At 43.2% G+C, this 27,043-nt stretch overlaps 1 protein-coding gene and 1 long non-coding RNA gene across 3 annotated transcripts; both read right to left on the reverse strand.

Annotated features, from left to right (window-relative positions):
• Positions 1-270: 270 nt before the first annotated feature.
• Positions 271-26,242, reverse strand: ano10b (anoctamin 10b). 2 transcript variants are annotated; one of them, XM_030054596.1, is made up of 16 exons: positions 26,135-26,242; positions 25,968-26,038; positions 24,693-24,940; positions 23,424-23,597; positions 22,230-22,367; positions 20,866-20,982; positions 20,282-20,398; positions 19,827-20,156; positions 4,185-4,367; positions 3,607-3,662; positions 3,415-3,489; positions 2,976-3,140; positions 2,651-2,842; positions 2,027-2,164; positions 1,549-1,665; positions 271-1,396 (listed from the first exon to the last, which is right to left on the reverse strand). In XM_030054596.1, exons 3-16 carry the CDS (start codon positions 24,931-24,933, stop codon positions 1,373-1,375), a joined length of 2,067 nt encoding a protein of 688 aa, XP_029910456.1. In that variant the 5' UTR covers positions 24,934-24,940; positions 25,968-26,038; positions 26,135-26,242; the 3' UTR covers positions 271-1,372. The 2 variants fall into 2 exon arrangements, with proteins under 2 accessions (XP_029910456.1, XP_029910457.1); XM_030054597.1 differs by having other exon boundaries at positions 25,968-26,035; positions 26,135-26,235.
• Positions 13,131-16,202, reverse strand: LOC115361232 (uncharacterized). Its single transcript, XR_003928402.1, has 3 exons — positions 16,160-16,202; positions 14,065-14,149; positions 13,131-13,787 (listed from the first exon to the last, which is right to left on the reverse strand). It is a non-coding gene; the product is annotated as an uncharacterized LOC115361232 (long non-coding RNA).
• Positions 26,243-27,043: the final 801 nt, after the last annotated feature.

Genomic DNA, 27,043 nt, shown 5'->3' on the forward strand with positions numbered 1-27,043 from the left:
TGGCTGCATATGAATATTTATATATCAAGTATATTAGTCAGATGTGCCTGATGTGAACAGTGCAGTAACACTCATAATATGAATGTATAGTATAGGAATATAATGGTGCAGCGTACCCAAGCATAGTTTAGAGGCAACCAGCTGGTTGATGAGTAACTACCAAAAACCACACATTAATGAATTTATAGGCTACATCTGGAAATTCAAAGCATTAAGCAATTCTTTGGCTGTTTACTCCTCGACTCCAATGCAGAACCTCCTCAGAGAATCTTTTTTTTTTTTTTTTTTTTTTTTTTTTTGTAGGCCAGTCTACACAGCAAAAGGTTGCGTAAACTCAGGCCTTAAACATTTTCCCACAGTCATACTATGATTATTCAGGGAGGAAAAGTGAGGAGAGGACAGCACTGTCCCAGGAGCCAGAAATAAGGCCACAAGTGCAAAGATTTCAACAGTCTAATAAGGCATAATTAAAGTGTTATACTTTGGGATCAAATTTGCACAGTGTATGTCTTAGCATGTATTTAACGTCACGCAACAGCAGACATAGAAAACAAAAACACAAGCAAACTCCCTCATGATAAAAAGCTTCATGGTCGCTCTCCTGACACTCTGACGTCCGGTGATATGGGTGCAGTTCCCACTTATTTTAAATAAAATATAATTTATAATGTAATATGACACTTTTATCCACCGATCATTATTTGTGCTGAACACTGTAGACTGAGACTCTGACCAAACTGACTGCAATATAATGCTTTTTTTCTCATTTGAGAGTTATCATTTTACTGAAAATAAAGACTAATTTGTGTTTATGTTTGCTTGCTGTTTGTCTGTGGATGGTCATCGCCATGACGATAATGTCCTCTGCTGCTTTAACTTCGCATCACCAACTGTTCACCACGAGCAATCAACAATATACACCTCGCCTATCCCTCATTAAATAAAGATTTTAAAGGGAAACAGGAGCGGAAAGGCCACTTTCCATCCTCACTTTCCCTCATCAAATATGAACAAATCCCTCGACAAAAGAACCATAAGCATCGTTAAGGGGCATCTGTACACATAAATACAAACAAAACAAAATACAAAGCACTTCTCTGTTGCTGTTTCAATTGCACAATTGCACTTGCAGTGTACAGGTACCTGTAATATAGGTGCAGTTCAGATAGCGTGTTTTGCATAAGCACCATTCATTTGTGACAGCAGCACACACACACACACACACACACACACACACACACACACACACACACACACACTTTAAAAACTCAGCAGTATGTGAAGTGGAGCTTCCCCTCTCCTCGGCTCTGAGTGCAGACAGCAGTGAGGTCCTGGTTCTGAGAGGAACAGTCCAGGTTCGTCTGCAGATCCATCAGGACTCTTCAGACAGCTGCTTCTGTGAGGGAAGAGGAAGACGAGTCACAAACAGACTCAGACACCTTGGTTGATGGTTTTTAAATGGTTGTTCAAAACTGGTGAATTGCCACAAAGAACTGGAAGAAAGAGTGGAGTGCAGTGTGTGGAAGGGATGTGTGAGTGTGTTTGGACCTGCTGTCCCAGCGCCCGCATGGATGTGAACTCGATGTGTTCTCTCTTCTTCCGGAGCCAGTCGGGCTCATCTGGGATCAGGCAGGCCAGCACCATCTTGGTTACAATCAGGATGTGCTGCAGACACAAATACAGGAACACAGAAAAATGTCAGAGGAAACACACACTGTACATTTTATACAAGGGCTGGTCTGTATGATTAATTAAGTTTTAATTAATTTAGTTTCCAGAATGGGTTCGCTTTTAAAAAAAAAAAAAAGGGGGGGAAATGGACAAGAAAAAAACAGTGCATTTTCCTCGAGGGAAAATACCAAAAATGCAGCACTGTTTGCTTAAGTAGCCTGAATAAACAGACAGGAGCACTTTATTGTGGCAAGTTCAATTGTTGTTGTTTTTTTCACAAATCAAAACCCATTTTTAATGAGTTCCATGGTGAAATGAACGAAGTACGAGCAGTGAGCATCCCTCCCTGCCGTACCTCCAGCAGCACAGCCAGCAGCAGGCTGTTGGTGCCGCTGATCCCGGCCTCCTGACTTAACTCTCGCATCCGCGGTGACAGCAGCAGCAGCCAGCAGTTGGAAATAACAGAGACGAAGCTCAGAATCTCAAACGCTATCTGAAACACACAAACAAGCAAACACAAAGAAAAGAGAAAGCAGATTTGTAACCACTGGTAATGAAGCACAATTTGAAAAAAATGGCCAGCTGAGCCTGAGATAAATCCAGAGGGGAATTTGTAAATTAGCCACCCTCAGAGCATGTGACTCGCTCACCGTGCTGCATCCTGCTCTGCTGCACATTCAGCAACACGCTTCTCACATTAATGGAAAACGGATGCACCCTTGCCACATAACCCAACCATTATTTACCATAATGCAGTTTTGTGCTCATTTCATCATCACTCTCCAGTGACGAGAAGACAATAACAACAACTGTTGACTCACTGGTGTTGAAGTGGGAGTATAGTCAGCCTCAGGCATTTCTCTGCAGATGCCTTGTATCTCATTTATACTCTCTCTTCTGTTTTTCTAATATTCTTCTCTTTTCTGTTGTATTCTTCTTGTGTGTGTGTGTGTGTCTGTGTGTGTGTGCATCTGTTGACCTGCCAGACGCCCATGCCAGCCACAGGGGCAGAGAACGGCTTGCGGAAGAGCTTGCAGATCTTGAAGGCGTCTGATCGTATCTCTGTCAGGTTGTTGAGGAGCAGCAGCACGGCCGTCAGAGGATACACGCAGGAGAAGAGGCTCAAATACCCAAACTGCACCAGGAGCTCAATGTACTCCACAAACAGGCCCTGCAGCAAAACAAGAGTTAGGCTGCATTTTAATTCGTACGTTCCTATGCAGGAAATCAATAAATATGAAACCACATAAACAGGTAAAATGAACTTCTGCATCCACACTGATATGATCAGCAGGTTCACCCACAGGGAAAGCGGGCAGTTTGCGCTGCCTCCTGAGTTTGTCCTCCTCTGGGTCGTCTTCCCTCTCAGTCCTGTGGGGGGCGCTGATAAAGTGGTCCACCAGGAAGGGGACGACCACCTCGGTTACCTGGTTCACCAGCTGCGTCACCACCAGCAGGGAAGCCAGACGCTGCAGAGAGACAGGGGCACAGAATGAGCATGCCTTTACTGACATTCACAAAGCTGATTTATTACCTTTCTACTCAGCTGAGTGACAAAGTAAGTCATACATTTGATCACTGGTGGTGACTGATTGATTGATTTTATTTAAGTAATTAAAAATATGGTACACAAATGTGCATACAGTACAATAAAATTAGTCCAGATATCACAATAAAGTCACATGACTTATTTCCATTGGAAATAAGGACACAATAGTAAAAGGCCAACAAATGAGAAGTCACCTTGCGAAGCAGAGGGAGGTCCTGCTTGTAGAAGGCGATATGGAAGAGCACAGCAAAGTAGTTGAAGAAGGTGAACTGGAGGAACAGAGAAAAGAACAGAAATGAGACCTTTGGGTTGAGGGAACGTACACAAACATGGACGTCCTGATGGTTTGAATAAAGATAAGAGAGGAGAGAAGAGGATAAACTGACCACCAGGACTTTGCCCGTTAGATGGTTCTGGAAGGCTGACTCCTCCCTGTGGTTCTCTGAGGAGAACAGCAGACATGTTTAGGCCATCAAAAAATGTCAGTGGTGTGAAATAATGCTGTCTGTTTCCACTGCAGTTTGTCTCTGAAACGTTTATAAAGTATCTCTAAACCACATGTGTCGATCCAGGTGCCATGGAGGCCGAGAGGCTGCAGGTTTTCACTCCAACCAAAAACCACCAGGTGATTTCACTGATTAACCCATTTTCAATAGTGGACTAATCAGTGAAGTCACCTGGTGGAGTTTTTGGTTGGAGTGAAAACCTGCAGCCTCTCGGCCTCTGTGGCTCACGGTTGCCTACCCCCGTTCTGGAGGTATTGAGCCAGAATAAAGCAAAAACATTTATTACGAAAATGACAAGGAAATTTGTTTAAAGGTTGATTTGCATTGGAAACATGTGAGATTATCAAATTCTGCTGACAGAATCTTAAGAATCTTTCAACACTACATCATGACTTGCTCAGATGGATATTGATTCATAACTTCCTGGCTCCCTCCACTTCCCCGTCTTCCCCACTCACCAAATTCAGTCAGGGACTGGGCCGCTGTCTTGTAGACAGTGGCCAGTATGTTTGTATAGACGATGTGGGCCACAGAGGGCAAGTAGAGCAAAGTCTGAGACAGCAGGGAATCCCAGTCCTGGTGCAGCTGCTGCACCTGGGCCTCCCCCCAGTAGAAACCAAGCATCCCCAGCACCACCAGACCTGCAGCACAGGACAGAGGAGGGCAACAGCACTGAGAATTTCTGGATCAGCCACCATTGCTGGAATTATTAGGGGCCGGGCAGCCTAAGCTGCCAGGACTCCTGCGTATTCCTGCGTTTTCTTCTTTCTTTCTTTCCTTCTTTCTTTTTTCCGAGGAAGTCCTACTTCCCATGCACGAAAAATCACCAAATTTTGCACAAAGGTCCAGTCCCATGCCAGATTACCTCAGATGCAAACACAAGCCAATAGTCCTGATGGTGGCGCCACAGCAAGCCTCTAAATTTTAAAACTTTGAAAATTCATAACAAATCAACCATATGTGCTACAGCTTTGCAACTTTCACCAAAATGTAGCCCCAATACTGAAGAAACTTTTGTACACTTAAACCTATTGCAAATTATGAAATCATCACTCTGTATTTTTTTTTTAATCTGTAAAACTTCTTAAACCTATCTCCTCCCACAATTTTTGCTCAAATGTCACCAAACTTGCTACAGAGCATCTTCAGACTGTCCTACACAAACAATCCACACAGATTTTTGATTTATCAAAAATTGAGCCTACAGTGCTTAAAAATATTTGACTGTAAATGGTACTCTAAACATACACTTGCAAATTCTTTGTAAATAAATCTTCAATGTTCATGAAAAAATTGACAAAATTTTGGAGTCATGGTAGATGATGTGTGGCAAATTTCAGAATTGTATCTCAAAAACTGAATTTTTGACAGCATTTTGAATTTTGCTCTTGTGTGAACAATTGGAGTCAATGCAAGAATGACATTTTTAAACATCAGTTTTTCACTTATGGAGCAAATCAATCATTGTTAAAAACAAATGATCAACATCTCCATGCTGTCTAGATGCAATATGTATTTTCAGATTTTTGTCTTAATAACTGAATTTTTGACAGCTGTTTAAAATCTGCCTTTCCATGCATGGATGGCTGCTGTCCTGCATGTCAGTGATTGGCCCAGACAGTTTGTGAAGCTGCAAGTGAAGTTTTAGCTCAGTGAGACAGAGGCCAGTCCTCGGTGTCGAAGATTGTGAGTTCAAGCCTCAGCTTGTGCAACATTCCCATGTGCCAAAACTCACCAAACTTTGCACAAAGGTCCAGTCCCATGGCAGATCATCATTGTCAGATTTTTGTCTTGATGACTGATTTTTTTTAATGGTTTGAAATCTGCCTTTCCATGCATGGGCAGCTGCTATCATGTGACTGGCTTAGTCAATTTGTGAAGCCTCACATGAATTCACACTTGCCAATTAGCTCAGTGAGATAGAGCCTTGTCCTTTATGCCAGAAACTGTGCGTTCAAGTCTCAACTGATGCAAAATACACATTAAAATACCACCTTTCTTTTCATCTTCCTATTCTCCACTTGTTGCTCAGAATTGCCTCAAATTGCCCGGCCCTGACCACTGCTGCGCAGCAGCTATATATATATATATATATATTTTTTTTTTTTTTGGATGGCGATGCAGTCCCTTTGCACTATTTTGCCCACAACGAATTTCCCCCAGGGGACAATAAAGTACATCTTATCTTAAATTATCTTATCTTATCTTTATTGTGCAGTGCAGTTATTCTCTCTACACATGCAGGGCTCGGCATTCATCAAGTGCTGAATTGTAGCGTGCCTCAGATGAATACATTTGCTCCTCTCTCCAATACCTAAACTACAGTAGCACTCAGAGAGAAGAAATCAAGCATCATAACATGCAGAGGCTTGCTTACATTACTTTACATACTTACAACTTACATTAATTCCCACCAGCATCAGTTTCAGGTTGGGACTAGACTGACAGAATGATTTAGCGCCTCCTGTGGAGAGTCTGATAGTCTGAGTTAACAGACTGCATATCTTTACACTGTTTAAACTGTTCGTACCATTTAATGTAATTTAATATTCCTGTGTGCATATGGTGTATATAAATAATATAAACATAATGCACATACTTTACAAATTTGTAAGGCACATATTTTATATGTGATGATGAAAATGTATTCATTAGGATAAATCCCTTGAGAAGAACCATCTCATTTTAGAGGGGGTCCTAACATACAAGTCACAACACAAAGACAGAAAAAACTAAGATTTTAAAATAATAGAAAAGACAAAAATAAAACTACAATTCAACAGACACAATACAACTAAGACAATCAGCAGACAAACATCAGAAAGATGAGAAGTGTTTGAGTGAACACAAACACTAGATGGCCACTGAGAGGCCATGAGCAAATGTTAGCCCAGCAAAAATATAATTAATAATACTGAATATACACAGAATTTTATATCATATACAGGTATAGCATCATCTAAAACATGTGCAATTAATCTCATAACAAGAAGACAGACATTTTTAAACATGTGAAATGATTGTATATTTGAAGGTAAGTTATTGGGGTCTGAAGGAGCCTTAAACATGAACGCTTGTTTTCCAGCTGCTTATCTGATTGAAGGAATGGAAAAGAAGTATTGTGTAGAATGCCTCAGTTGATATATTGATGAATGTGGTACCAAAACTTTTGTAGATGGTGAGTATACTTAAAATGTACATATTTAAAGATGAACTGATGAAATATTTTTGTCCTATAGGCTATATTTCAGTGGCTGTTTGGCTGCAGTGGCTGTAGCCTTCATTGCCAGATACAGTAAGCACTGTGCCCTGTGCTACTCCTCTGATCTACCTTCGCTGTTGGATTGGAGGCAGCATGAGCAGGTTTCTGCTTTTCACTTTTTCTCCATCCTGCAGCACCACACGGTTCTCTTGAATATGGAGGTGCACCTTTAACTCTCTGATGTCTTTCTCCAGAGCGCGGCAGGCTATCTTTACCTTCATCAACTCCTCTCGGCCCTGTGCCACCTCGGCCTTTAGCGTGGCCAGTTCTTTCTGCTTAGCCTGGTTCTCAGCCTTTAGGACCTCTATCTTCCGCTTTAAGCCGTGCACTTCCGTCGCCATGGTTTCAGTCCTCCTCTTTGTCCTTTTCAGTCTGACTAATGCCATGTTCCTTTCTTGCTTGAACTTTCTGTAGTTCAAATAATCAAGATATGTGATCCAGTTATACCTCTCATTTTGGATCTTCAACCTCTGAAGCTCTGTTTCATATTTCACTTTAGTTTGTAGTAGCCGGAGTCTCTCGTTCTCCTGCTCATTTTCCCTTAGTATGAGTTTCTCTACGTGGGCCTCAATTTGGGTGGGGGCCATAGTTTTGCTCAACCTTTCAGCAAGTGTAGTTGCCTTCAGGGTCAGAAGTGCATGCCACTTGGCTTTGGCCTGGCTCACGAGGAGCTGAGTCTTTGCTTCTAGTTCTTTGCTGGCACGCCTGGCTTGCTCAGTCATGATAAACGTGTCTTGCTTCTCAGGCTTCAACCCAGGCAAACCTTGGCGAAAGGCAGATTGTAGGTAAGTGGTATCACGTAGTCTCAAGGGAGGAAGTTGAGAAACTGTTGACAAAGTTTCTTTGTGTTTGTTAAGGTTAGACAAAGTGTCTTTGCCTTTGTTAAGAGGAGGCAACGTGTCTTTCTTTTTGATAGGGGAAGGGAAAGTGTCTTTGCCATTGTTAAGATGAGGCAAAGTGTCTTTGTGTTTGTTAAGGGGAGGCAAAGTGACTTTGTCATTTTTAAGGGGAGGCAAAGTGTCTTTGTGTTTGATAGGGGAAGGCAAAGTGTCTTTGTGTTTGTTAAGGGGAGGCAAAGTGACTTTGTCATTGGTAAGGGGAGGCAAAGTGTCTTTGTGTTTGATAGGGGAAGGCAAAGTGTCTTTGTGTTTGTTAAGGGGAGGCAAAGTGACTTTGTCATTGTTAAGGGGAGGCAAAGTGTCTTTGTGTTTGATAGGGGAAGGCAAAATGTCTTTTTGTTTGTTAAGGGGAGGCAAAGTGTCTTTGTGTTTGTTAAGGTTAGACAAAGTGTCTTTGTCCTTGCTACCATGAGGAAGACGGTGTCTGTTTGTGCTCAGTGGTTTCTGTTTCTTGTCGTTGTCCATGATCTGGTGATGCAAGGGGAAATCTTTCACGTAATAATCTTTTTGGATGGTGAGCAATGACTCCTTCATTGCCTGTAATTTTGAAAGCTGCTTTTCAGCAGGATGAAGCTGCTCCTGAATCTTTTTCTGCTGCTCCATCAGTTGGATTTTGTCATTGTCCAGTTGTGCTGACTCATGTGTCAGATCCTCCAGAATCCTCTGCTGTGTGAGAAGTCGTGTTTTTCCTTTGATAACTTCTTGCATCAGTACTTCTTTATCAAAATCTGCTTCATGGTCTTTAGAATCTTCCAAAAGCATTGTGGATTCTACATGCTGATTTAATTCGAGCTTCTGTTGTGACTGTCTCAGCTGTTTCTCCAGCTGCCATACTTCCACCTGCAGCCTCGCCACTTGACTTCTGTGTTCAAACTTGAGTGCGGCTTCACTGATGTCTGCCAGGCGCATTTCTGCGACTTTGTAAACACATTTGTTAATCTCATCTGCTGTTGCAAATGATAGATTGTGTTTGTCTGCACTGCGGGGTGCCAGGTCCCACGCAAGTTTGCTGACAAACTCTGCAAGTTTTTGTTGTGTTAGTCTGTGTTGTATGGATAACATCAACATTTTGTGTAGGATGTGTTGTTTGGTTAGGGTTAAGGTTGGGGGTGGCGGGTCATAGATCAGCGGTCATTAAATAACCTCCATTTGCGCTGCGTGGCATCATCGACACGGTGACGTCACAAAGCGCGTGTGCTTGTCAGTCTCTGGGTCTCTGTGCGCGTGCATGTGATGCAAATGCCTTTCTCCTGTAGCGCGTGTTTCCTGTCCCATCAGCCCACCATTTATTGCTGTTACGTCATCACATTTCCGCGGCGTATATTAGGCAGCGGGGCATACACAGCACAGGTCTTGGTATTCATTAAGTGCTAAATTGAAGTGTAGAGGAATCAATTTGCTCCCTTCTCTTTTCTCTTAATGTGAACTACAGTAACACCCGTAGTTCGTTTTGTGGTCCTTGCTTCAGCAGACTGCATGTGAGCTGGCTCAGTAATAGAGGAGGAATTTAATATTATGTTTCTGTATTAATAGAAGTCACAACATACTCAGGCTTACTTACATTACATTACCTACAGTACACACAGCTTACGTTGATTCCCACCGCCATTTACTGTAAATTCAGAGTAAAGAGAGTAAAGCAACTGCGCTGCTTTATAAATGTCATTCTGGTTCTGGATCGCTCCAGTAGGGGGCAGCCTGGAGCTTGTGACAGCCTGACGACCGCACTGAATCGATCTGTTTGAACAGTGACTGTTGAGCCTGATGCGGGAGTTACATCAGATCAGCTGCGAACACAACGTCGGATCATTGACTAAACGGAGCGCTCTTAATTAATGTTCAACTTCAGACATATTTCCGTATCATCATTAGGCCAGACCTGTATTAAGGAAAGCTTTTGTCCAGTGTGAAAACTGAGTTTGGCTGTTTTGTTGTATGATAACAGCGATGCATTTTGTCCTGGACTGTATTCATGATATGTGATTTTGTAATCTGTGTTTTATTATGTTGCAGCATTAATGCACAGAGAGTTGGCTCGCCCATTGTTGAGTGAATAAGCCTCTTGGGGTGCCAACTTTTCCTTTGGGCTGTTTCTTTGCAGTTTATTTTGCTTTATGAAACCCTGTTAGTACACCTGTTGTTAGGGTGCCAGCTTGATATCTGTCACTTAGCCTGAATTATAAATAGCCTGATATTACTTTACACTGTGTTCCAACTTATTATGCAATTTGGATTTCAGTGCCATAAACATTTAATTTTTTGTTTTTCAATTAAACTCATGGCTGGTATTGTGTCTTAGGTCTCTTTGGGTCACTGAAATCAATTTCAGACACCTGTGATAATAAGTTTGCCAGGTGAGCCCAATTAAAGGAAAACTACTTAAGTAGGATGTTCCACACTGCAGCCACAGGTTTCAAGCACCATGGGGAAGAGAAAAGATCTATCTACTGCTGAAAAACGTGATTTAGTGCAATGCCTTGGAAAAGGCATGAAAACGTTGGACATTTCTCACAAACTTAAGCGAGATCATCGCACTGTTAAAAGATTTGTGTCTGAGTCAGAGCACAGACGGGTTCGCTCAGATTAGGCATAATTAAGAGGGTTTCAAACAAATCCATAGAATCAAGAGGGCAGCTGCTAAAATGCCTTTACAGACCAGCAAACAGGTATTTGAAGCTGCTGGTGCCTCTGGAGTCCCGCAAACCTCTCGGTGTAGGATCCTCCAGAGGCTTGCAGTTGTAAAAAAAAAACCTTCTATTCAGCCACCCCTAACCAATGCTCACAAGCAGAAACAGTTGCAGTGGGCCCAGAAATATATGAAAACCAATTTCCAGACAGTCTTATTTACTGATGAATGCTGTGCAACCCTCGATGGTTCGGATGGATGGAGTAGTGGATGGTTGGTGGATGGCCACCATGTCCCAACAAGGCTGCGACATCAGCAAGGAGGTGGCAGAGTCATGTTTTGGGCCGGAATAATGGGAAGAGAGTTGGTCGGCCCTTTTAGAGTCCCTGAAGGTGTGAAAATGACTTTGGCGAAGTATGTAGACTCTACATACTTCGCTCAGTCAGAAACTCTACATTGTAGAGTTTCTGACTGTCCACTTTCTTCCATGGTACAAAAAGAAGAATCGTACTTTCTGTAGCAAAATCATCTTCATGCACGACAACGCACCATCTCATGCCGCTAAAAATACCTCTGAGGCATTGGCCTCCATGGGCATAAAAGGAGGAAACCTCCTGGTGTGGCCACCGTCATCCCCTGACCTCAACCCTATTGAGAACCTTTGGAGCATCCTCAAGCAAAAGATCTATGAGGGTGGGAGACAGTTTACATCAAAACTGCAGCTCTGGGAGGCTATTCTGACATCCAGCAAAGAAATTCAACCAGAAACTGTCCATAAACTGACAAGTTCAATGGATGCAAGAATTGTGAAGGTAATATCTAAGAAGGGCTCTTATATTAACATGTAATTTGGCCTGTTAAGATGTTTTTGATTGAAATAGCTTTTGATGTCCATAAATATGACCTTCTAATGCTGCAAAAGTCAACAAATGACCATTTTCAGTTCTTTACAACCTACAAAATGTTTTGAAAATCTGTTGTGCATAATAGCTTGGAACAGTGTATTTTGAGTTTTTTATTTTTTTAAAAAATACTGTTATCATTTTGAGTTTTGTTCAGTAAAAATCAAATTATACTCTAACTGTTGGTGACTTGAAAATTATACTGACTGTCATTTTCATTGACTATTTAGGAAAATTGGACAAAAATATCATTTGCATAATATGTTGGAACACAGTGTATGTAACTCATAAGCGCGTATGTTGGGGAAAATGGGGGCCGGTCCAAATGAAAATCCAGGGCTGAATTTTGTTCCCAGTCCGACCGTGCATACGCTGGTATCAGATAAATAAATGAGGTTCAGGCTTCACCTTCCTTCCCACATGTGCAGTAGGCCTACATTCAAATGCCTTGTAGTCTGATGCCAAGTCTGAGATCTGAGTGGATATTCCCAGAAAGCAAAAATGCATTGAATCAACATTGAGATATGGTCATGGCTTAAGATTGAATCAACGTTGATGTCAGACGTTGAAAATAACATTGAAAGCGCTCGTTATGATCAACATTGAAATAATGTTGAATTTTCAATCAGTCTCAACATTGATTCAATATTTATTCAACTACATTATGTTCAACATTGAAATAATGTAGAATTGTCAATCAATCCGAACATTGAATCAATATTGATTCCTCTATAAATGCATTGAAATTACATTGATTCTACATTGCAACAATGTTATTATTAAAGGACCATTACATCACTTTTCAACCTTCATCTGTAGGTTTTAAATACGCCTCATTCAAGCCCAAAATAATCACTTTACTCTTCATTCATCTTCTAAACCGCTTTCACTAGGGTCGCGGTGCTGGAGCCAATCCCAGCGCTCATAGGGCGAAGGCAAGGAAACACCAGTCCATCGCAGGGCAGACAGACAAACACTGACATTCACACACACAGTCACACCTAGGGGCAATTTAGCTTCTCCAATTCACCTAACCTGCATGTCTTTGGACGGTGGGAGGAAACCGGAGTGCACGGAGGAAACCCACGCAGACACGGGGAGAACATGCAAACTCCACACAGAAAGCCCTGCTAGAAAAACCAGCATAGACCAGCAAGGCTGGTCACCAGCAAAACCAGCATGGGGTATGCTGGTTATACCAGCAAAACCAGCATATGTTGTGTTTTGGTGCTGGTGACCAGCATCCCATGCTGGTTATGCTGGTCACCAGCATTCCATGCTGGTTATGCTGGTCCAGCATCCGATGCTGGTGACCAGCATAACCAGCATGGAATGCTGGTCACCAGCACCAAAACACAACATATGCTGGTTTTGCTGGTCACCAGCACCAAAACACAACATATGCTGGTTTTGCTGGTGACCAGCATCCTGTGCTGGTTATGCTGGTCCAGCATCCCATGCTGGTGACCAGCATAACCAGCATGGGATGCCGGCCCAGCAAACAGGCCTGCAGTGGCCCTTTACAAGCCCACTTAGGGCTCACTGGCCCACTTAGGGCTGGCTAGAGGGCGCCCTCGCTAGGCCCACACTGATTTTGCAGTTAAATCCCCCTAATAATCTAAAACAATAAATCAGTTCCACACATAAATGTATTTCAGCTAGTAGTGTAGTTTCTTTTGGGAGTTCCATACATCTGAAATGGATGTGGTCATTGATGTATGCATTGTCAAAAATGTACAATAGTCAAAAGGATTCCAATCAATTCATTTATTAAATACAAACACATTACACTGAATGAAAAATGCTCTACTCTGCACATTGCAGCCTTATTCATTTAAGACAGGGTTGTCAAACTGGTGCCATGGAGGGCCAAGAGGCTGCAGGTTTTCATTCCAACCGAAACCTCCACCAGGTGATTTCACTGATTGGTTCCTCCTTTCTGATACAAGGTGAGGTAATCAGTGAAATCACCTGGTGATCTATTGATATCTATTGTTCGTGACCCCCTAGCTCTTCCTACTAAACATGGTCAACGGAACATGAGAGGAACTGTAGTCAAAATTCAAATATGAATGATTCAAATTCAGTTACTAGTGACACATTTTTCAGCCCATACTTCAAACAAAGAAAAAGCAAAAACTGCAAAAACTCTGACCTCTGATGCTGAAAATATATTCTTGTGTGCTGCTAACATGTCCATACTTCAATTGAGGTGATGTATTGATTGGCAAAGCTCACTCTTCCCCCAAAGTCTCTTGCTAGCGCTCCATTCGTCCACCCGCTGTCTCTTGAATTCCGTAGCCACACCTTAATCTCATCCTCAACTTCAGAATCCTGAGGACTTGGCTGGAGGGAGCATTTTCTTACAGCCTCTGAAACATAAAAGTAAAGGGGCCTATATAAAATAATGTGTGTAGTGAGCAGTATCTATATGCTATTTCTAATACCAGTGTTACCAAACAGTCATTTATTTTTGGCGGGCCGCCACAATATCAACACTGTCCTCCACATATTAATTTTCTATTTCCAGAGTTGCGCACCATGTTCAATCACTTAGACAGCGTAGCAGTGAATATCATGTTAAATATGCTGACAGAGTGGATGTATTCCTTCTTTGTGTGTGTGTGCTTGAGTGAGAGAGAGATATACCTTAATCTCTCTACTCTGTGTCACAAACCAGGAAGTCAAGATCAACTCCTCTTCTGTCTGTACTTCTTGGTTTTCTGTCTCTGTCCTGGAAGAGAGAGTAGGGTGGGAACAAAGAGGGAGAGAAACAGAGGGATGGAGTGAGAGAGAAGGAGAGTAGAGAAAGAAGGCCAAGACGTGGGTAATTTTCCTTGTGAAAGACAATAAAAGCACGTTACAGTATCTGTTTATTCTAGAATTCACATTGTTTGTTTGAAGATAACATTTGACATTATGAGCATATTTGGGTGTGTCATTTGTTGTCATTTGTTGTACAGGGCTCCAGACTGCGACCAAATGGTCGCTTTTTGCAGCGACCCTTGAGACAGCGCAAGCATATTTGGCAACCACTTGCACGTGTGCAACTTGTAAATTTGCCGACATTTTTTTTATGTCTAAAAATGTCCAGGAACTAGCGGTTATGAAGGGAAGGAGTTTTAGGGAGGTGTCGTTCGGACCTGATCACATCTGGATCAGCTGTCAGTCAGTTCAATAGCTGTTTGTGTCTGAGCACATCAGTGCTGTAATATTAGGCTCATAGCCATCTGAGTTTCTCTCTCTGTACTGTTACCTGATCAACAAACATCTGCACTGAATAAAAACCTGCATGCAGTATTTAAACTGTGCACTGTGTCAGGCAGAGGCACACAAATAAGTTTTACTGAAAAGAAACGTTCATATTTTTGATTATTAGTATTGTCTGTTTTCACTGATGTCCTGATTTTAAAGTCACGGTTTAATAACCCATAATTTTATAAAAGTGTCTTTTGTTCATCACACTTTATTGAGGCTAAATGCTTCAGGAAATTTTTTCTTTTATCACTTTTATCAGCGCTCAATGGTCAGCCTGACAAGTGTTTTTTTTCCCCCTAGCAAACAGACTCATCTACTCGCTCTGACTTAAGTCCATAAAAATAATCCAAATCCATAACAGTTCACATGGGAAGTAGCTACTGATGAAAAGAAAACTATTTCTGATGAATGCAGTCATTTAAAAACTGACTGGTAGTTCTGGAAAAAAAACAGCTGCTTGGTAATATTATCTCTGCTAATACTGACCACCATGCTGCCCATTACAAGTCACTTACACGCATCAGACACCGGCCTCCAAGTATCACTTCATTTTTAGCCAGAAAAAAAGCTGTGTACGTTAAGCCCTGACTTCTAATAGTCTATTTTAACGTACAGTAGCCTTTAACGTACAGTAGCCTACTTGGTACACAATACATTTCTCTCGCTGAGTTTCTCCACTGTGCTTGCCTCCTCACTCTTACACGTACTGAACTCCGTTTTACACTGTGGACCCTCCACGACTAGCATGAGTAAACCGTGAAGTGCCGTGAGGATGCGCAAACCGGCGCAAACAAAGTGGACTTGAGTAAGTAGAGGGTGTAAGGCCATGTTTAACAAATGCCCCCTCTGTCTCCTATCCGCAGAAACATAGTACATACGGAGAGACTGTGACGTTAGCTGAAAAAGGCACAGACCCACACCGAGGAGTGTAGGTGGTGTGACCCACGCAGCTGACAAATCATTCCCGGACCCTCAGCCTTCCTCACGCACACACTCAGACAGGTGAACTCTCTCCCCCTCAACATGGATTATTAAAATTATAGTAAAAGAAAAACGTCGGCAAATTCCACGCACAACGACGCGCGTGCTTTGCGAGAGAAGCTGTGAAAATATTGGCGCTGTCTCAAAAACGGCAAAATGCCACGATCTGGTCGCAGTTTGGAGCCCCGACTGTTGTCAGAAAATTAAATACTCTCGCGGGCCACTGTGGTAATCGGACATGAGGAATATGAGAAACAGGATGATAGGGACCACTAGCCCAACCTTATATTTATTTTTCGCTGAGTGAAGTTTAAGCTAAGCCAACCGTCAACGTCAAGGTTTGGTAGCTGACAAAGATAGCTAACATTCGTCAACGTTCGAAAAAATGGCTAATGGTCTGAATTAACTAAAACCATACTCAAATACAATCCCAGGAGAACACACACTATGACAATATTTGCTGTAACATTAAACTTTAAGATGAAACATTACAATTAAAACTCACCTCGGCAAAATACCACCTTCAGCCAGAAGAAGTAACGGTCGCGTTCTGTTCCGGTGGGGATGTGAAGAGGCTCAAGTGCGTAGTGATATATGGCACCTCTTCAGCAGAAAATAGTTCCAAGCACGGACGTAATTTGGGGAGGGGGCAGGGAGGACATGTCCCCTCCACTTTTTCAAAAGGCAGTTTTGGTCCCCTGCAGTTTTTACTGTCCAAAAACAATGTTACGCTATATTAAATGGAGACCGGTCAAGCACTGGGACCCAGCGGAAAACGGCCGCTCAAGCTGAAGCCTGTTTCCCTTGAGACCGCCCACAAGCTCTTCGATTGGCTCTGCCGTTTCTTGCTAATGTGTGATTGGCCGTTCCCGCTGCCACTCACTGGTTGTAAACAGCGCCTGGACTTGCTCTCCGGTGAAAAAAGGGGAAAAAAGCGATGCGCATCACCGGTGTTTAGCTCGTTAGCCAGGAGTCCGTCTTCATCTGCCACTGTAAGTCCAATGATCGACGACACTATGTGTTTGGAAGCTTTGGCTAAATTGATTATGTTAAATGTTAATAGTTAACTATTCTGTGGTCTTTGAGTCAAACTGACCCGTGTTCACTTTTCTTTTATATTTAAAATTATATTTTCTTCCATATAACTGCCTGAAAATGGCAGATGGTTCTCTGTTACACTCACTTCAAATAAAATTGATGATCACTACTTGCATTGAATTATGGATATATATATATATATATATATATAATTTATTTATATATTTTTTTTTTTCAGTTTCTCCCCTCCTGTGATATTCCCTGGTCAATTTGATCTGCCCATCACTGGGTGGTGCTGGGTGGTGGTCCAAACACTTGAAATGATTTCATTTCATTTTCACATATACCAGTCTGCGATAATCCATCCATTTATATGCCTGAGTTTAACTATTGTCAAAATAATTCAGAATTTCTGCTTTTTTTTTTTTTTTAACTAAAAAATGAGGTATAATTTTATGTAAATGAGGTCTATTGACCAAAAAAATGGTAAACTGTTAATTTTGAACCCTGCTAAACCTTTTAAAACATCTATTATCTATTATATTATCTATTAAAAATTATAGGCTTTTCTTGTTAAAAACAAAAAATAATATTTGTTGATGAGTTTTTAAGTGATCATGTGTAGACACAATCCAATTCAAATAATGGATTTTTTATGCATTCTGTGCAGAGGCTATAAATGCAGTCTCTCTCTGAATTTCAAATTACATTTAAAAAAAAAAAAAAAAAAAAAAGCCGCCAAAGCGTGGGAAATGACTTTGGGCTGCCTGCACAAAACCAGCATGGGCCCAAAGGTACAAAACTTGCTCTGGACCCAAATGGGCTGGCCCACACTGGGCCAACATGGGCTTTCTGTGGGCAATCCACTATTATGGGCTGCTTACGGAGAGCCCGTGGTGAGCTCAGAGCTCTGGGCCTTGCCTGGGCAAGCCAGCACTGGGCCGGTGTAGGTTTGGTCTGGGCTGGCCCTAGCCCACAGTGCCCACAAAAAGCCTGCGTGGGCCCCACTGGGGCATGTTTGCTGGGGGATGCTGGTCACCAGCATGGGATGCTGGTCCAACAACATCCCATGCTGGTCCAACAACATCCCATGCTGGTCACCAGCATGGGATGCTGGTCCAACAACATCCCATGCTGGTCCACCAGCATCCACCAGCATTTCCATGCTGGTCCACCAGCTACACCAGCATCAGACCAGCACTAACCAGCATTAACCAGCATAGACCAGCAAAGAATCCATGCTGGTCTATGCTGGTTTTTTTAGCAGGGAGGACCTTGGGTGGGAATCGAACCCAGTGCTAACCACTGCACCACCGTGCCGCCCCACTTTACTCTTTTGGGTCTCCTGCAGTCTCAGGAGAGAGCAGGTCTCGCGAGCTTCCCACGGCACGCCTACCCCTGCGGGGGTGGGGGGCGGGGGCACAGATGCACAGCATACCATACATTGAAACCATGTCTATTTAATGTTGACATTTCAACATTGAAAAACCAGCATCTATACAATGCTGATTCAACAACATTTTTTCAAATGTTGAAATGGTAGCTGTAATTAAACATTGAATCAACATAGATTTATCAACCTCAACCAAAAATAACCAATTTGACCAAAATTCAACGTTGAATCACTGTATTTTGCTATCTGGGTTCCCTGTTTCCTGTATAGGCCCGTTTCCACCAAAATGTTCCTGGTAGTATTTGGGGGGCAGGAGCTGCTACAGGAACGTCCTCTCGCTCGGCCCTCTCACCTGCCGTGTCTCCACTGAGAGGGCCGAGTAGGAGGAAGGTTCCTGTAAAGTCACCTTGCGCGATCAAAATGTGTGTTGTTATAAAAGCCTGTTGTTAGTGTTAGCTAACGTCCGCTAAAGCTAACGTTAGCGCCCCTAAAAATGCCGGCTAAAAAGTGTGTTGTTAACGTTAGCTAGCACGTTAGCGTTAGATTGGTAGTGTTGGCCGTGTTGCTAGGGACGCCTGCTTTCTGTTGACATCACATCGCGCCGTGAATAAACCCAGGCATTTTTTCGGGGCCACTCAGAGTCCCTACCCCGAGGCAGGGCTGTGTTTTAGCCCGTGTAAAGGTTCCTGAACTCTCTCTTTCAGGGTGGTTCCGGCGGTGGAGACACGCGACAACGGCCATGGCCCCGTAAAAACTACCCCGAAGTTCCGGCGGTGGAAACGGGCCTAAAGTTTATGTTCATGTGTGGTTCAGATGGTGCTGGTGTGACCAAACTAAGAGGAAACTCACTTTTCCTCTGCAGATGGTGACACAAACCAGTGAAAAATACTAAAGCACAAGACAGTGGAAAAAAAAAAAAAAAACAAGGATAGAAACTAGAACAGGTCATTCCCCACTCAAAACTCCCCTGACGTTGATGCATCATCAAATACATGGCGAGTTAGCCCCTGTTGCTCTGCACCTCAGCTCCTGTCCTAAAGTGTTTTAAAGCCAAATAAAGGCATTCTGGGGTGGAAACCTCCTTGTAAAGGACCGTATCAGTGATTTTACATGTTTAGCAAATCTACAAAATGTATATACACTTCATGTTTCTGCTAAAATCGTCCTCCAAGGCAAACAGTCGTATTTTAGAACTCTGATATCACTTTTCCTCCCTTTTCTCCAGCTGTTGGTTTCCATTCGTTCCACTGCCTCATGAAAATGAACTTGCAGAGACTTCAGATCTTTTTCACACCAGTTTTCCATCACCGGAATAAAGTCGTCCACATTAGTTTTGCTCAGCTCAAAATGTCGTCGGAGAGATTCCCAGAGAGAAGTTTTCCTGTTTATGCATATTACCGGTGGACCTGAACATTATTTCCTGGTAATTGATGACTTAGAGTAAGTTTTTACCTCTGTGATAAAGAATACCCAGCAAGGTCGATTAGTCGTAGGGTGTAATGTGTTTATGAAACACAATATTATTCACAACAATCCCAGTTCCTATTAAGAGGAACAGGGAATGTTGGATCTTAAGCTAAAAGTTTGAGTGAATAGCATTTCACTGCATCTGTGAGCATTTGTGAAATATATTTAACATTATTTATGTCTTTTGGAAAAAATATAATATGGCAACATTTCTTGGTGAATTCAATAATTTCATTCAGTTGTAAAATGTATGATTTTAGAGGAAAGTTCCCACCTAGAAACAGGCACACCACGGGGACTGATGCCACGGCAATGCGCAGGTTCCTCTTCCAATCGGGGAACAGCGGCTCCACGCGGCCCGTGACGGGGTTGACCCCCATGTCGCCATGGAAACCGGGTCGTGGCTCGGCAAAGCGCTCGGCGAGGTGGAAGGATCCCCAGCGGTAGGAGAGGGAGGCACTGCGACGCTTCCACAGCTCCATGACAACCGTGGACCACAGCATGCTGAAGACAGCCTGGACCATGTGACCGCTCACCGAGCCCTCCTCATCACTCGGGACGTCTGACCCCGAGACTGAGTCCACCGCCTCCTTTTCAACCGCACCTGCACCGAGCAAGCATGAGCCACTTTATTAGCTCAGTTTCCTCTTGAACAGCATGCAACTAAAAATACACCCAACAACAGAACAGAAGTCCATCAATAACACACATACAAATACACACATTTACCTGAGAAGTACGTGATGGCCACGCCCAGTACGGCCGGCGGGAGCAGAGACCAGGTGTAGAACTCGAGGAAGCTGAAGTAGAAGGCCACCGTACCTCCAAAATATGAGTGGACCTCATCTGGATACAGGAGACGGCAGCAAGACAGGCAACTCACAGTTATGTGTCACTTATGCCTTCATTCACACATTGTTTGCATGTTGTTTTCACATAAACAATAAGTTGTTAATGCATTAAAGTCGCAAAAAAAACAACATTTTCAGAGCCTCTTGCTTCCTTAATTTATTTCCTGTTGAACCAGGTTATAGGGCCTGGGGCTTAACAAATTTATTCTGGCATGAAAACATTGCCACAAGATGATTTTTTTTTTTTTTTTTTTTTTTTTTTAATTTCATTTCATTGTGACTTTAACAACATGTTTGCACTGACCACACACTGAAAATTTGTGGTTTACATGCAAACAAAAGGTGCTGGGCAGGAACCCAAACTGGGATTACTGAGTATACAAACAGGTGACCAAATGGGCTGCACTCTGGGCACGACGGGTTTTTATTTCCATGGGAGTGTGTGCCGTGTACTCCACTTACCCAGAGGCTGAGTCAGCTGGTTCCCTGAGTACCAGGCTTTACTGAGAGCCTTGAGTTTGTCCTGGTGGTGGAGGGGAAGCGTGTCCAAAATCACACCAGCGTGCTCCAGCTTACTCCCTGCAAATGCACTCACTATTACACATCTGGCCGCAGCGTAGACTCGCGTGCAGACAGCGCATCAGAACAAAGGCAAAGGAGGGCCCAGTTCAAAACGACAGAGCCCACGCGGCTCCGGCACACAGCAGAGGGCCATTTAACGATTAAAAGAGAGTCTAGAGAAGAACCGCTGAGGTAAGCAAAAAAACAGATACACATGGGACATCCAGACACTGGCAGGACATGGTTAAGTCACCGCCCCTCTCTACGCCTGTCAGGATTACAGAGTTATTATTCTTTCCGGTGCACAATCTGATGAGATACCACATGTTTACAAGCCAGCGTGGTTCATGACACGGCAGGCAAACAACAAACCAGGATGGATGAGTGGGTTTGTCCCAGCAGGGCTGTGAATGTGTGGCTCAGACGGGACGCTACAGGCAGGGGGGAGAGCACACCACACAATCTGAGAGATGATTTATTTATTTTTTCAGTTTGGTGACATTTTTGATCATTGCTGTGGATTTTTTTTTTTTTTTACCTTGGTGTATTAATATTGTGGGAAAAACAAAAATTATGGAGCCAGGGTGGGTGGGTAATATTCTGAAACAAAAACAAAAGAATTTCCATGATTAAATTTTAAAAAATGTATGCGAAAAAAGTCACAAATTTAGAAGAAAAAAAAAAAACGTGAATTTAGCAATAAGGAATTCCTGCTGATTTTAGCCCAGAATCACAAGATTGTTTTCTTCTGAATCGTCCCGAGTCACAGCAACGTCTCTTCAGAGTCCAGATGCTGATGAGAAGATTGCAATTTCAGGCTAAAATCACCAGGATTTCATTCTTACTAAATCCCAGAGTAGAGGAAAAAATATTTTTCTGAGTTTTTTTCTCATAAACTTGTGATTTTTTTTCTAGTAAACTTACCACTTAAATCTCAGAGAATATTCCTCTCTCTATATTGCCCTCCCACCCTGGCGCTGTCACTTTTCCCCCATTACAATGGCCCTAATACACCGCTGTATATTTTTGCTCTGCACTTCATAAAAATCCCTCGTCAGTCAAACAGAGTGTGCAGTAAAGTTTCTTTTACTTACAATTTCCAATTTCAGCGGCTGGGATTTCAGTCTCTGTAAACTGATTTGCATTGTAAACAGCTGCAATCTTCCCAATCCACCCCAGAGTGATCTTTTTTTTTTTTTCAGATTTTCAAACAAAATGATTCGTAAACATGGATATTGAGATGAGCGTCAGGTGAGCACACTCACAGATGTTGTCGCGCTGCTGCAGGGCGAGGCTGTCGGGCAGCCCGGGTATCCTCAGGTCCCTCTGCGCCCGCACACCGTCCAGCTCATACTTCACTATGTGCTGTCGCTCCGCCAGGGTCAGGAAGACCTCCATGTTGTCTAACACACACACACACACACACACACACACACGGACACAGAGCAACACATGGACACAAACACACAAAAATATATATGTTAGGACTATGCAGACCAACAGCACAATGTTGCCCTCTGTGCTCCTGCCAAAGTGTGTTTATGCTCATCCACGAGTCAGACTGTATTTTTGTGAGTGCATGCTGTAGCTTCCACTGCCTCAGCTTCATACAGGATAGCATCCCGCCTCTCTTAACTGGAGGGTACCGGAGGGCAAGTATTTCTCTAATTACCAGTGACCTAAATATGGTGCCTTGCAGCGCTGCCATGCTCACCATGCACACTACCAACCTGCTGGCACCAGGTTCACTGCTGGGAAAAGTTTAACTTCTCTCAGGGCACTGACTTCATGATTTCATTTGGGGGCAAAGTCTGAGTGAACTCTTCCTTTACTAAAAGCACCTGGAGTCGTTGATATTGATCAAAAACCCTATTAACCAGCATAAGTCCATATAAGGAGGCTGGTGGCTAATATCAGTGAACATTAAGTAACATATCTTATACCATGGACTGTGTGTTGCACTACTGCACACGTTCAGCTCATATTTAATTTGGTCATCCATTAACGTGTAACCATGGCAACATTAAAAAGCACAGCTGTCAAAGCTGACTCCTTATCAGGTTTTTATAGTTTCCTCCTCTTTCCAAAGTCCTTTTCTCCATGTCGAGCCTTGAAACCTGTTAACACTCACCCACTCCTTGATTATCCCTTATGTAACCTCAACCCTGACCTTTTCCTAACTTTAACCATTACAACAAGCTTTTCCATTTACCTTAACAATAAGCTTTTCCTCACCTTAACCAAGTATTTTTAGTGGCTGGCAGGCTACTTTGTGAGCTGGTGTGCTAGCTGGCTCAGGGAACGCTCCTGTGGGTCGTATTAGAGACGCTCCTGTGGGGCGAATGTGCTACTCTGTCAGGAAACGCTCCTGTGGGTCTTATTAGAGGGTCCGAACAAACGACCTCTGTGGCCGTGTGGGCTGGAGGATCGTGTTGGAGGGTGTGTTTAGGCCTGGTCACCTGAGTCTTTGAAGTTGTCGCGGTCATGGTAGGAGAAGGCTGCCATGTCCCCGCTGCGATAAGGCTTACACAGGCCCAGCTCCTCTGTGGCTCGGAGTAAAGTGCACTTTGGGGCAGAGACCACGATGATGTCACCGCAGGCATCCTCGCCCGGGTGGGCCAATAACGCAGCACCTGGGGAGGGAGAGCACAGTGGAGGGATGACTGAACTTGTTTTAAGGAAGTGAGGGAAGAAAAAGGGATGAAGGAAAAGAGGAGAGCAAAAAAGAGGAAGGAAGGGATGACGCGTGCATGTTTAGTTAAGTTGCCAAAGAAAATGAGGGCTGTCCTCAGGAAATAACATGATGAAAGGACAAACTGATGCTAAATGATCTGAGGAAAGGCAAATAATCAAGTGGACCTCTCCTCCCTGCCTATTCTCCAGTAATTATTTTGCTAATTCAGTCTAATCAGCTTTCCACCATGTTTTTGAAAGAAATGAAGTGACTTTGCTTTTTGTATCAAAGGGATATAATTTACTGCATATCAGAGTTCATGTGTGTAGCTGTTCATGTATGTGCAGCGTGTATTTATCTAATAGGAATGCATTCTGCTGTTCTTCACACACAGTTCCATCTCCTGATTGGTGGCCTGAGAAGTGAACTACTCATAAACTCAGTATCGCTCTCATTTTGCATCAGCTGACTTGAACCGCCTCACGTTGTTAATCATCCACCCATGGCATTTGTTTAATTAACATGATGACATGCAACTGGGACGATATGCAAATGCATTCAAACGAGGTCCATCTTGCGGAGCTCCTGTGCCGGGATTCCCCACGTTCAATCTGTTTTTGGTAACACTTTACAATTAACTACACAAAATCCTGAGCAGTTACCGAGGACTGATAAAGAATCAACTGCTGGTTAACAAAAAGCAGCTCCTGAATGACGAGGACCATATAATACACTAGCTAATGGTTAGTTACTTCAGAAGAGGCACCAAGTTAATGACCCATTAGTTCTAGGAGTCTGCAGAGTGGCCACTTACTTAAAGCATCACTCCTGATTAACACTGAGTGATGCACTAAATCACACATATCCAATGACAAATCATTACATCATTATCAATAACTATTTTGTATCATCATTTCTTCATTGTTATCTTACCATTTGTTACCTTTTTTTAAATTTTGAAACATGACAGGACATAATTCAGTGCAAGGTGATTACATTCAAACAGTCTCTGGGTTACTGCAGCTTGTCACCCTGAGTTAGTCACTTTGCTCACCTCCATCCTTCACCGGAGCTCCAATGAGTCTGATGAGCCACTTCTTGGTCTCGGGGCGGACCTGGTCTCCAAGCTGGACCAGCACCAGGGGCTCGACCCGCTCCGACACACAGCAGGGGCAGCTCACCTTGGTCCAGCCGGGCCCCATGCCGCCATCACTCAGGCTGCCCGGCCACTGCGTCTTCTGAGCCGCGTCGCCTCCGCAGCCGCCATCATCACCATCACCACCTACCGTGCTCATGGTGAGGCTGAGGAAGGAGTTGGTACAAACTGTTTCAGATTCTCCTATTACACTTTCTGGCCTGAAAGCTCATCTACCTTACCAAAAGAAGTTTTTTTTAAAACCACTTGCAAAGCCACTTGCAGTGCTGTCACCTCTTTAAAACCCACAATGCATAAATGTGTCACTTTGTAAATTACATTTTGTTAACATTTTCTCAGCTGGGATGACACCATCAAAATATAACAAGAATAAACATGCAAAAACAATTGCATATGTATTTAAGCAGAAAATATTTTGCTGCATAGTCAGATACAACTATTGTTATTGTATTCTATTGTGTTCTATGCAGTGCTCAGGTCAAATAACAATGAAAGAACAGAATCTAGCTGGCTTTGTTTTATCTTAATAACATAATCATGAACAAACATAACCATGTTAGGAGCAGATTATTAGCCTGTAGAGATAATGCTGTGAAAACACAACTGGACCAGTTTTTTTTTTTTAGCTAGAAGCCAGAACATATCTACCTGTTATCAGACGTCCATTTGCAACAAGCCTTGTAATATCCTCACTCTGGCTGCAGCTGACATTTTATTCCTCATCATTTACATAACGGATTGCAGCTGTAGTTTGACTAGAATTAGTCATTTTATTTCATAATTGCCATTTTACTGTTGCATTTGCATCAGCACTTATTCCCACTTGTCATGGCAGTGGACAGGTTAGGGAGCTGCTAGATTTGCATGTGAAGCTGAACATGCAACCGTCACAGCTTGAAGCCCCAGCGCTGATCTGCATGTGGCTCTTCATCATGCCTGCACTCACAGCTCTGACAGCTGCTGGCTGCACAGGCGTGAAACACACACCCCTGTGTGACATCTTGAGAGGAAACAGTGGTTGCTGCTATGCTACCAGCAGATCACAGCACTTCCTGTGTTTTGCTCCTAACACATCTCACTGGAGTTTAATGAGAGAGAGAGACAGAGAGAGAGAGAGAGAGAGAAAGGGAGAGTAAAGGAATGGCAGAGAGGATGACTCAGGAACCTGAATACCTGGTGGGGTGTGGATGTTGAGGTTCTGCTCTCCAGTCCTACGGCAGGCCCACTCCCCCTCCAGAGTCCTGCTAGACAGCACAGAGAGGGAGGGGGAGATTACAAAAAAAAACATCAAGGCAGACTTCCTGGAAAGACACCACAATCAAACGATCACACACACTTACCCAGCCCCGAGTGTGAGCTTCTTCTTCCCAGCTCTCTCTCTCTCTCTGTGTGTGTGTGTGTGTGTGTAGGTTTGTGTGTGTGTATGGCAAGAATGCGGAGAAACTTCCCTGGACTGCAGGGCGTGGAGGCTTGTTTGGTTTATACCCAGGCTCCTCCCTCTCTATCCCTCACTCCGGCTGCTGCTGCTGCTGCTGCTGCTGCTGCCCAAGGTCCTACTGCTCCTCCTGCCTCTGCTGCCTCGACTCCAGGCTGAGCCAACAGCTGAGCACGAGCTGGGCATCAAACCTCAGACCACCTGCTGGCTGAAGAGACAGGTAAAGCATGTAAAGCGTAAAGCTCACAGTACTAGAAAAATGAAGTCTGTCATATTCAAATGTATGTGCCATGCTTGAATTATAAGGTTGCTCTGCTGTGAAATCATTTAAAATGACCCAAGACTACAGATGTGTTTCAGCAGAACGTGAGTTTGTGTTTCCTAGGATAGAAACGGCATTTCTAATTGACTTTCATTAATTCTCCACAGTCTTTCCCTTATAAGCAACTGATGCCTGACCTGAACCCTAACCAATGAGCCAAACTGACCTTTTAACACAGCTGATGTGTCGTGACGTGTCCTGGTCAGTTCTGCATATTTTAGTGCAAATTTCTCTCATTCAGAACATAATAAGGGTTTGTTTTCGTTGAAGTTTGTGTGAGGTTGACGGCCATTCTGGGGTAAAGCACCTGGACTGTTTCCTGCTGCAATTTCCATTTTATTTGTTACCATCAGGCATGAATTGTCTGATATTAAACGTCAAGACAAGACAAAGAAAAGTCGTGGGCTTCCTGAAACCTGCGCCGTCAGAGATAACTACTTACCACTGGGATTTCTTAGGACTTTTGATATGTTATAACCAACATATTTATGA

Source organism: Myripristis murdjan, chromosome 6 (assembly GCF_902150065.1).
Source record: "Myripristis murdjan chromosome 6, fMyrMur1.1, whole genome shotgun sequence".
NCBI classification, from domain to species: Eukaryota; Metazoa; Chordata; class Actinopteri; order Holocentriformes; family Holocentridae; genus Myripristis; species Myripristis murdjan.